Source organism: Petaurus breviceps, unplaced genomic scaffold (assembly GCF_028583685.1).
Source record: "Petaurus breviceps papuanus isolate PSGF00001 unplaced genomic scaffold, PetGlider_PUasm1.0 90330, whole genome shotgun sequence".
In the NCBI taxonomy this organism is placed as follows: Eukaryota; Metazoa; Chordata; class Mammalia; order Diprotodontia; family Petauridae; genus Petaurus; species Petaurus breviceps.
Genome location: NW_027187219.1, coordinates 1,568,555 through 1,580,800, shown reverse-complemented (window position 1 = coordinate 1,580,800; position 12,246 = coordinate 1,568,555). Strand labels below are relative to the sequence as shown.

At 48.0% G+C, this 12,246-nt stretch overlaps 1 protein-coding gene across 1 annotated transcript; it reads left to right on the top strand.

Moving 5' to 3' along the window:
* The first annotated feature begins 477 nt into the window (after positions 1-477).
* On the top strand, positions 478-4,791 carry MRPL16 (mitochondrial ribosomal protein L16). The gene is made up of 4 exons (XM_069108064.1): positions 478-673; positions 1,631-1,696; positions 2,331-2,479; positions 3,952-4,791. Exons 1-4 carry the CDS (start codon positions 619-621, stop codon positions 4,435-4,437), a joined length of 756 nt encoding a protein of 251 aa, XP_068964165.1. The 5' UTR covers positions 478-618; the 3' UTR covers positions 4,438-4,791.
* The last annotated feature ends 7,455 nt before the right edge of the window (positions 4,792-12,246 follow it).

Here is a 12,246-nt window from a genome sequence, read left to right as displayed (position 1 = left end):
TACAGATAAGGAAACTGAGGCCCAACGAGGTTACGGCACTTGCCCAAGGTCCTCAAATTAGTAAATGGACGAAAGGGACTTTAATTCAGATCCCTCCCTCCCTTGTAGGTACATAGTGACTCAGCAAGGCGTCTCAGGTCAACCAGCCCCTCCGCAGAACGGGCACTGAGACCCCGGGGTGAGCAGTGACCGGCCCACAGTCACAAGGGGTCGCGAAATAGGGGGGGGGGGGGGGGGTGAATGACGTAAGGGTAGCCTGAGGTCGGAGTCCTCCGGCCCAACCAGGGCCGGGCAGCTCCTAGCGGGGATGACTGAACAGACTGAGCCGGCGCCCACATAAGGACAACGAGAGCAAGAGACCGTTAAATCTCAGCAGCCGAGAGGCGGCTCGGATTCCCGCCCCTTCCGCCCGGCCCACCAATCAGACGCGGCGTGTTCCCAGAATCCCTGACCTTGGAAGTGAGCTCCAATTGGAGAAAAGAAAATTAAAAGGGGCGGGGCGATGACGCAGTTCCTGTCCGTCATGGCGGCGCCCTGAGAACCCACTGACGTACCCCGGTCTCTTTCTGGCTCTCAGTGCTCTTTTGTTTCTGCCTTCGGAGACCCCGGCTCGCGACCATGTGGCGGCGGGTGGCACGCGCCGGCACTCCCGTCCTGAGCGTGCTCCCTTCAGGTCAGGCGTCCTCCCCGGCTTCTCAGACCCGCTTGGGCCTGCTCGTCCTCTCCCCTACCCCGCTCCCGAGCAGTGTCACCCTTGGCAAGGCGCTTGTTTAACCTCCCTGACCCTCGTTTATCTCGTCTGTGAAATGGGCCCACGCCCAGCGCCCGCGACGTCCCGGCCCGAGGGTTGTTGTCACCAGCCCTGGGGCGACTCCCGGCCCCCTGGAGGTCTGCCCTTCGTAAAGGCCGCTGGGGGAAGGTGATACCAGATGATAACCCCCGCCACGCGTGAACGAGTGAGCGAGCATCCTTAAGTGCTTGCTGTTTACCCAGGCCGGAGGGGAGTGGTGAACCCGAACACCAAGGCCTCGGAGTGGGGGGCTTCCCGTCCGGGATGGAGAGGCGGCCCGTACCGGGGTCAGTCTGGGCCCTGAGCCCTCCCACCCCCGGGCACCCGCGGATGAGGACGCTGAGGCCGCCGACCCCACGTTTGTTTGGGGGGTGGGGGTGGAAGCTCCCCAGCTCCGTTGTGGCCCCGATCCCAGGATTCTGGAAGAGGAAGGGGGCCCCGCGGGCAGTCTGTGGGAGCCTGTGGCCCCTTCTCCTTCTCTAAAGTGGCGTCTGTTGGGTTACAAAGGAAATGTTGGGATAAAGATGGGGGTCACGGACGCCGCCCTGCGAAGCAGGGAGCTCCCGGTCACCGCGAGTGGTCAAGCCTCTCACCTGGTGACTTCCGGCGCCCTTGGAGCCGCGTCCACGCTCCCTGCGGCCGGGCACCCACCCCACCCGCGCCGCCTCCAGCCTGCCCCCAGGACTCCGGGCTTGTAGGGGGAGGACGACCCTTGAGGCAGGTGGCAAGACGTGGCCGCACCGGCTCCCCCAGCCTCCCTCAGCACCATCCAGGCTCCCAGGGCGGGGTCACGGAGTTATTTCTCAGGCTCTTCTCCCATGGTTTGGTTGAAATTTTCAGGTCCCGGAGCTGCCCAGCCACGCAGTGCTGGCATGAAGACCCTCCTCCCAGTACCAAGCTACGAAGGTGAGAGCACTTACTTCCCCGGCTGGTAGTAGTGAGTCCTGTTGTTTGGAGGGTGGAGGGACAGCCATGTGCTATGTATCCCAAAAGCAGAGCAGCCCGGCTGTGCTGGGCACCGGGTTGGACTCTCTCACTTCTGGTAGGGGACTATGGCGACACACACCCAGCCATTCTACAAGGCCCAAGCAAAGCTGCCATCCTCAGTGTCCAGTCTGATGGCTCTAGTGGCTGCCTTGGACCAGAAGAAGAGATAGGAAAATTCACCTCCCTTACTCCAGAACATTGTGTAACTCTTTGTTATAAGGGATTGGTCTCTAGAGGAGGTGATATGAAAACCAGAGATAGAAATGAAAATCTGTTTTCTAAGAGACTGCTTGTTAGTTGCCATGGCCAAAAAAAATAGGTAGTGAGCCTCACCCATACTCAAGGCCTTTCTAGCTTGAGTAGGCCTTCAAGATCTCCAGGTCCTCTCTGTGCTGGAATGAAACATTGGAAGCTGAGCTCATAGGAAAACACTGTTTCTTCCTTTTTATAGCTACTGACCCATAACCTCCCTCGGTGAAGCTTTGTGTCTGGAGGTCTGTGCTCCTGGGTGTGACTGCCATAGGCCACCCTCTGATACTTCTCTTTTCCTTAGGTGTTTCTATTCCCGATAAGCCCAAGCTCAAGTTTATTGATCGGATGCCACTTGTGCCAAAGGTGAGGCGGGAACCCAAGAACCTGAGTGACATCCGAGGGCCATCCACTGAAGCCACTGACTTCACGGAGGGTAGTTTTGGTATCCTGGTAAGTTAGCCCAGAAATAAGCAGCTGGGGAAATGGGCGCTGAGAGTGGGGTGGATAGGTCAGGGTATAGGCCTCCTCTTAGCTAATTCCACCTTCCTCTGCTCAGACACAACACTCTCCTCTCTTGACTGTGCCTTTGTGCTGGCTTTCTCCCCACGTTGGGAATGCTCTCTCCTGTCTGCCTCCTGGTTTCCTCCAGTCTCAGCTCAGATCCCACCCTCGGCAAGAAGCCTTTCCTGGTCTCTCTTAATGCTTGTGCCATCCTTTTAAGATTACCACCCATTTCCCCTCTCCATTATCAAACAGACACATTAACATGTGAAGTTCCTCCAGGATGGAGGCTGTTGTGCATTTGTATCCCTGGTGCCTGGCACTTAATAAGTACTGGTGCTGGTGGTGGTTATTGTACCAGTGCCAAATCGAAGGGTGTGCTAAGTAGGCAGCCACCTGTGGTAGCCACAATGAGAAATGCTTTTTAATATGGCTTTTTCTAAATGCCCATATTTTCAATGCCCCAAATTCCACCATTTGTAGCATATGGGTATCTATAGAATCCCGGGTGGTGGACAGTTCAAATCTAGCCTCGGATACATCCTAACTCTGGGCAAGTCACTTAATCTCTGCCTCAGTTCCTCAACTGTAAAAAGGGAGGTTACAGTAGCACCCATCTCCAGGATCAAATGAGATAACACTTTATTTTCAGGTGTTCCCAGAGTCCCTTTAAAAGGGCCAATGCTTATTCCCTTCCTCTTCATAAGGAGCTTGCTTCCACATCTCACTTTCTGCTGTACCCACAAGCACTTTGTCTCAGCACTGTCCTCTTGCATAGTTTGGACCAGAGTTGCTCCACTTAGCTAGGTCAGCATCATGCCTCACTCCCAGTAGGTGCTTAACATATTTATAGTTTTGAATGTAAGTTCTTCTCATCACCTGTACGTGTTCAGGTGGAAAACCCCCAAAGCAGGAACGGATAAAGACTAAGGGGATCAACTCCCCTGTAATGATGCTGGCTGCTTTTGCCCCAGTGGTATCTTGGGCAAAGTTGTCACAGTGAGGTTTGTTGCTGACAGCCTAGCTCGAACCTAATTCTAGTGTAACTTCCTGCTGTCTCTTCCCTCCCGTGAACTCTGTATTGAGGCCAGGCGGGCTTATTTGCTGTTACCCCCACATCATCCCCTCTCTCATCTCTGACTTTGCACAAACTGTTCCATTTTCTTGGAATGCCCTCCCTCCTCTGCCTTTTGGAAACCTCTCCCTTCACTGCCCCTTAGGAGATACCCTTCCCAATTGTCCCCTTCTGAAATTCCTTTGTATTTTTTTGTGTACATGTTGCATCTTCCCACTGGAATTTAAACTCCTTAAGATCAGAGATTATCATTTTGTCTTTGAACCCCTAACACAGCACAATGCCCACCTCATACTAGGTACTTACTATCTGCTGGTTGTTTTCCTTACTCCTGTCTCTTTTTTAGGCCTTGGGTGGCGGCTATCTCCGCTGGGGCCATTTTGAAATGATGCGCCTGACAATCAACCGTTCCTTGGACACCAAGAACATGTTTGCCATCTGGCGTGTCCCAGCCCCTTACAAGCCCATCACCCGCAAGGGTATAGGCCAGCGCATGGGGGGCGGCAAAGGTGCCATTGACCACTACGTGACGGCAGTCAAAGCTGGCCGCCTTATTGTGGAGGTGGGTGGCCGGTGTGAGTTTGGGGAGGTGGAGCCCTTCCTCAAGCAGGTGGCACACAAGCTGCCCTTCCCAGCCAAGCCTGTGAGCCGAGAGTTGCTGCAGAAGATGCGCGAGGAGCAGAGAGAGAGGGAGCTCAACAACCAGAACCCCTGGACCTTTGAGCGCATCGTCAAGGCCAACATGCTGGGGCTGAGGAAGGTGTTGAGCCCCTATGACCTGACCCATAAGGGGCGCTACTGGGGCAAGTTCTTCTTGCCTGAACGGGTCTAGCCCTCGAGGAGAAGAGCAGGCTTCCAGAGAAGCTGCCCCGCTTCCTCTCACCACCAGCTCCTTCCAAACTTCTGAGCACCCCCAGGTGAATGGAGGATCTCTGCAAAGCATTGGGCCGAGGAGAACCATAGTACACATGTGTTATGGAGTGTTAAATAGGGTTGGCCCTTTTAAAGGGACTTTGGAAACACCTGAATGATTTCTTTTGGGTCCTTGCCTCAGAGCCAGGGAGACCTCTCCTAATACACACTAACTTTGTGGCTCCAGGCAAGACACTAAACCAGCTAGAAAATATGCTGACCTGCATTGGTAATGGGAGTTTCTTTGCCAAAAATAAATCCTTATCCCAGCGGTCTTTAGACCTGTTTTTGTAAGTCTTGGACCCTTTTGGAATTCACAGGTCCCAGGCCAAGAACCCCTGCCCTATATTCCCTGTCCCTATGAGATCATCATTTTGTGGAAATTCCCTCCCATTAATGCATCTTAATAAATTTTCTGTAATTTATAGTCATGAAAAGTTGTCAGGGATACTGAGAGGTTGACACTGAGTCAGTAAACATTTATTAAGCACCTACTCCATGCCAGAGACTGCTAAGCACTAGAGATACAAAGGAAGACGGTCTCTGACCTTGCCACATGGCTCTTGTTTGTCCTTTGTTCCAGAAGAGGACCATGACGCCAAGGTAAACTGGATTTAAGTGAGGGAGGGCTGTGCAGAGTCACCAGCCTCACCGTTGCCCAGCTAGTGTGTGGGAGGCAGGATTGAAACCTAGCTGCTCTTCCTGACCCTAAGGCCGGCCCTCTGTCCACTCGGGCTCATTGCCTCTGCATCAGTGACTCAGGGAGGGAATGGTAAAGGTATAAGCCAGCAGAATAGAAAGCAGCTTAAGAGGAACAAAACAGAAACCCTCCTTTACCTCCACCCTGTACCCTTCACTGGTCTTCAGATTTATGGCATATGCACTTTAACGCCATACACAAACCTTGGGCACAGCTGCCTTCACTCAGTGTAACTTTATTTGTTAAATTCACATACTCACTTGACAACTGTATTTTTGTTACAGCAACAGATATATTGTAATGAGGACCTAGACTTCCTCTATCCAGGCCAAACTGCCCACTAGTCCTAGACTTGATCTCAGCAAGATAGAACAGAAAGGCCGGGAGCACTGAAAACCTTCAAGATGCTGCTAGCAGGGTTAGACATTTGTGTGACTATCTAACCCTGGTATCACCTCCTTTACTACACTCTAAGCTACCCTCTTAGACTCTGTGTGGACAGGGTCTGTAGTAATACACAACCATCTCTGATTCTCCCATCTTCTATCATTTAGCACAGGGCACACACAGTCCCGGTGTTTGTCGACTCAAGTCCTACAATTCTATGTGGCAGCACCACCACCACCCTCTGATACAGGGCCTGAGTAAAGACCCTCTCCCAGAGCTAAAGGAATTAATTCAGAATCAGAATAACATGCAGGACCACTCCCCTCTCTTCTAAAATGTGGAAGCAGGAGAAGAGAGCAGCACATTCGATGTAGATGGCACAAATCTGATTTTAAGTGCCAAACTGTAAGGAAACTTCAAAAGCAGATACCTCAGCAGAAAAAAGTTTAGGATCATAAACACAGAAGACCTCAGAGACCATCCAGTCTACCTCCTTGTTTTACAATGAGGAAATAGGTTGTTAAATGACTTCCCCTGATTACACATCCACTGTGTGAGAGGATCTGAACCCAGGTCTCCCTGAGGCCAAGTCCAGCACTATCCCCACTACCACCAGATCAGCTCCCTTGAGCCTCGAGATAAACTTCAGTTTATGCATGAGTTCTGTTCCAAAACAGCCAGTGACCATTTATAAAAATGCACAGGGGCAGCTCCTTAAAGTACCCTCCGTTGTGTCCTTTCATAATATAAATAATCATTACTTCAGTGAATCACGACTATCTTGAAGCCCCTGCTCTATTCCAGAGGATCTGGGAGACAAAATTGGGAACCAGACACTTTCTGTCACTATACACCAAATTGCTGGTCAGCGAGGTCAAGTTCTGTTGCGAGCAGGGAAGTGGTTTGAAAACAAGTTGAGAGAAGAGGAGCAGCATCTTCATCTGTCCCGTCACCTGACAACAGGGCCCTACTTCGATGCAGCCAAGTACAGAGCCAAGAACATTCCCGGGCTTTGGAGTCAGGACCTGGGCTGAAACCCTGCCCCTGTTACTTAGGAAACTGACTTCTAAGATCCCCATATGGCTCGAAATCTATGAAATTAACCAAATCACTCCAGGAGACACAGGATGTGTGTGATCTTTTGAATAAGCTTTCTGGGACTCAAAGGCAAATTCATTATTTCAAATACCCAAAACCCAAATAAATGTTTACAAACAATCATGGGCCCTTAGAAGTTGTGTGATCCAGGACAAGTCACTTCACCACTTGGCCTCAATTTCCTCATCTGAAAAATGAGAGGCTTGAACTAGACAGTCTGCCTCAGATCTACGGACCCACCCTCTCAGTGCTCTGTAGCTGGTGTTCTCAGGTAAGACCACATTGCCAACAAAACCCAGGTTATGAGTTCAGTCTCAGTGTAAGCTGGTTTATTTTGCTCTGTTCTGTGCTTACTGGAAGTAGATGTTTCGTTTACTCAAGTCCTGTTGTTCAGTTATGTCTGACCCTCCATGATCTCATTTAGGGGTTTCTTGGCAGAGATACGGGAGTCGTTTGCCATTTCTTTTTCCAGCTCCTTTTACAGATGAGGAAACAGAGGGAAAGAGGGTTAAGTGACTTGCCCGGGGTCACATAGCCAGTAAGTATCTGAGGCCAGTTTTGAATTCAGGAAGCTGAATCATCCTGGCTCCAGGCCCTGCACTTACCACCTAGCTGCCGGTGCACTAAAGTCCTATCCCCACCAACAATAGACAGTCATTTTCTAGAAGGGCCATTAGTCACAAGGGGGCACCATAGAATTACAGATCAGTTTCACACAGAGCTAGAAGAGACCATCTAGTCCAACCCCCATTTTACAAATGAGGAAACAAGCCCAGAGAAGTCTTTTTGCATGACTTTTGCAAGATCACAGAGCTGGAGTTTCTAAGGATTCAAACCTACTTGTTCCTGACTTTAAAGTGTTGCACTCTATCCAATAACCACAATATCTAGCAAGAATTTAGTATGGATTAGTGTAAACCCATCTCCACCCTTTCCTAGGAAAAGGGCCTAGTGCACCCCCTTAAGACGTGGGCTTGGTTTCCATGGTGTGCTTTTTGATACAAAGGAACACCATATTCACAGTTAAAGAAAAGTCATCACCCTAACACTGCCTTAACAACATGAACCTCATCTCAGCTTCATCTGCTAGATTGGCTTGGGGGCATACTAGGTTAATCCAAAGACAGAATGGGCTGCAAATACCTCTTCTTAAAAGAATTTCTGTTCAACATGCATTATTAATTAGAACAAGTGGGCCCTGGGGAAGGGATGGAAGACAGTGTGAGAGGAAGCTAATAATTATCCTAAACAGAGTTAACCAAGATTGATCATACATAGATCAAGATCTAGAAGGGGCTTCCTCTGAGGACTTCATTTTAGAAATGAGTAAACTGAGGCCTGGGAAAATAGCAATTCACCCAGGGTCACCAGTTGCAAATGCTCTTTCCATAGTATCAAGATCCTCTTGAAGTCAGAGTGTTATGAATGCCTGCATCTGACCCAAAAGGTGTGTAATTCAGATTCCTGTCTGGTGTCCTTTCTTATTGAGCCTAACTGCCTATCCCTCTCACTAATCATTTACACTATTAAATCCTACTCTTCAACCAACTTAATTCACTTTTTCCTCAATGCCCCTGCCCACCAATTCCCCATGTGGAGTCCCACAGATCTCTGAACCTGGCCCTCCATGCTTCTAAGAGGATATAAAATGAAAAGGTAGGCATTTGTCTGGTGGTTGTACAATGCCGCCAACTGGGACTTCTCAAAGGAGAGGCGAAGTAACTGAGAAATCTGTAATGGACGGATGGCACCACCAGGTTTGAAAGAGGAACTGAAATGTTAATCCAGGATCCATCTAGAACCAAAAGAAAAAAAAGTAGCAAAGATGGCAGGAAAGATCATAAAATACACAGCAATGTCAGCAAATAGTAAATTACTACTCCTCACTGTAGGGTTCGATTTATTTTTGTTCATTTTTGTTCCTATGAAATATCCCTAAATGGAAGAAATTAAAATGCCATCTTGGGACTACTTCAGGCCTTTCTTCCCAAGAGTTTAAAGTACTTCACAAAGTTGACCACCTTTCTCTTCTTGCCTTTCCTCTCTAATGAGAAGGTAACTATTACCCTTCCCTGCTGAGTTGGAACAGTTTCCCCTCAAGAAAAAATAAGCACCTTGAAGACAAGAACTGCTGTCACTTTTGTACACACATACACCCTTTACATAATGCTTGTTGAGTGAAATCGAATCATTTTGCAAGTGGGAAGAAGGCCCAGAAATGATTTACCCAGGATATACAGATAGTAGGCTTGGACATCGAAACCTCAAGGCTGATCTTAGTGATGCCCTTTTCGATGGACCACATAGCTACCGGGCACCTGTCTCCACCATCCCCCACAACTCAATTCAGACTGTATTACCCTTTCATCCTCTCCAGTCCTCTTTGTCTCATTTGTAAGATTTCTCTAACAATAGATTGTAAGTTCTCAGAGGACAGGGACTTTCATTTTTGTCTTGGTACTCTCAGCACCTGGAATGTTTCCTGACATAGTAAATACTGAGTAATTGCTGGCTGGTTGCTTGATACTCCCATCCTAATAACAGCCCACCCACATCAAGGAATCCTATGAATCTCCCAAGTTATGGGAATATCATAGGACCCAGGAATCAGCTTCCATGCCTAGACACAGCCCAAACTCCCATCTGTCTCACACAATGGTGACCCTGCAACTGGACTGTCCAGCCAAATAGAAGTCCAGCCTTCTTGGAGTCACAGAGAAGAAGGCTGCTTCTCTACCCTCTCCCCAGAGTACTTACCTGAGGCAGGTGGTCAAGGTCAGAGTAGGCTTTCAGGCAAATATGCCCCCAATGGTGGAGGCCAAGATGATGGCAAGGATAATGCAGCAAATCATGATCATAATCTTCTTCTGCTCACCCGGAGGAGAGAGAAAGCACAGAAGCAACATAATACCATTGTACAAGGAGAGGTCTATGGGGATGGGGCTCCCAGAGCAACTATGCTAGTGGAAGATGAGGACAAAGCAGAGACAACAGGAAGGAGAGAACAATCATGGAACTGGCTTTTGGAATCCAAAGTGCTGCCATTGAGCAATTTACTCCAAGCATGGAGAACCTAAGATGAATTCTACAGGATCTTCGATTTAGTGCTCAGAGGCATTTGGCTCAACTTCTTTCCTTACAGATGGAAGAACCTAAGCTCAAGACTTTCCCAAGGTCCTACAAATACTAAGTGTCCGGGCCAGGATTAAACCCAGGTCTTCTTGACTCCAAGTCCAGCATTTTATCCATTACTTAATTTGTTCCTGTCTAGAGAAACCAGAATCCTTTCAAGATCACAAGGTTCAGAGTTGGAAGGAACCTCAGAGATTGTCCAGTTCTCCCCTTTTACGGATGGCACCTGGAGATAGAACCCAAAGTCACACAGATAATAAAGAGAAAATCCAAGATTCAAACCCAAATCTTCCAACTCCAAATCCAGTGGCCTTCCCCTAATCCCACCCAGCTGCCTCTCAGCATTAGATATTGGTCACTGGCAGTCAGAGAATGCAGACCCAGCTACCCAGAAATGTATGCCTTGGCTTACACCCCAGGTAAAACAGCCATACATTTACTGTGCTTCACACCCAGATATTAACAGTAGGACTTCTCCATCTTCATTCCCTCACTCTCTGAATGAGCAGTCATCAAACCTGAAGGGTGGCACAGAAAATTAAATTTGTGGCCCCAATCTCAAAGTCTGAAATCATGAAGTCTCCCTGTGAATCACACCCTCCAGTGAAAGACTCCTTTCTGCCGTTCCAGCTCTGCTCTCCTCCCAACTCTAGCTGACCACACCAGCTGCTTCCTCTTTTCTATTCCCAATGACAGAATATCATTGGAGGAAGCACCTCTAATTTGCTAACTGGTAATGAGTGCTGTCCTGTGAAGTGGAAAGCCCTCCTTCCAACCAACATCAAGATGCTTTTCACTCTTAATTTGCTGATATTCTCCACCCTTCCCTCAAGGTCCTAACTGCATCCCATCTCTTCTCATCCTGAGTAAATGACCTGACTCCCACTTCAGTGAGGTCAAGGCTGTCTGTCATAAGCTGCACAATCTTCCCTTCTCTGTCCCTTGAAGCCCATATCTTCATTCATCCTCTCCCCTATGTTCCAAGTATCAGAAAAAGGAGTTACCTTCCATCTGTCAAAGATAACTCTCCCATCTAGATCCTTGATCCTAGTCCCTCCCACTTTCTCCAACATTTTTAATCTCTCCCTTTCTATCAGTACTTTCTCCTACAAATCTGCATAGGTCTCCCCTACCTTAAATATATATATATATATATATATATATATATATATATATATATATATACATGCATATTTATCTAAATTAATATATATTCTATACTTACAAATGTATATAATATTTTAAACCTTTGATGTTCTGACCATGAATCCCCACCCAAGTTAGGATCTGTCTTTCCTCCTCTTCACCATCATAATTCTAGAAAAAGTAGCTTACATTCATTGAATCTACTTCCTCATCCCCCACTTCATAGCCCCTGACAATCTGGTTTCTGTCCTTTCCACTCTACTGAAACAGTGACCTCCAAACTCATGACCAAACCCTCCTCTCTGGCCTGATTCTCTTCGACCTCTCACCAACACTTGACCTGAAGGAATCCCCTTTCTCAACGGCCTTTCTCCACTTGGCTTTTATAACACTGGCCTCATAGCTCTCCTTCTATGTCTGTGACTACCCTGGTTTTTGTTTTGTTTGCTTGTTTTTGGCTGCTTCCTCCTGATCCTCACAGATTAAATATTTAGAGCTATAAGCAACTTCATAGGTCAGGCCATCTTATAAGGTGACAGAAATAAAAATGAAAGAGCTCAGTTGACTTGCCCATTTCCATTGTCCAAGGCAAGATTTTAACCCAGGTCTTTCTGACTCTTTAGTCCATCACACCATCCACTATGCCACACTGCCTCCTACCTCTTAAATGTAGTTTTCCCCCAAGGCTCTGTTCTCAACCGCCTTTAGTGATCTACAGTCTCTCCCTCGGTCATTTCATTCATTCATGTGGCTGCAATGCCCACCTATATGCAGTTGTCTCCCTTATCTGTCTTTATCTTCAATTTCTCAGAATGTCGGTCCTATTTCAACTGCCTGTTAGATACCTCCACTAGGATGTGCCACCAACTGTCAAAATGTTGTACCTTAGCCATAAAAAGTCTCCCTCACCCATAAATTCTCTATTTCTGACATAATGATATTGACCTAGTCACTCAGGCTCAAAATCTGTTGAGTTCCAAAATATCTCACATCCTCACTTTCATTTCCATTCCCACTACAGCCTTACCGGAAGCTCTTGAAAGGCAATGTCTGTGTCATTTAATGTATTCCCCAGCACCTAGCAGGGTACCATATATTTGGCTGCTAACTCAAACTAGGTGATTTAATTTCACATCCAGTCTCTTTGCACCAGGAATCATTTCCCAAGCAATCTGGTTTGTCATGTAGAATTTGAGGAAAACCTGAAAATAGCATTAATTACAGTGGAATTCCCATCCATGGGGGAAGGCAGGGAGAGATAAGGCA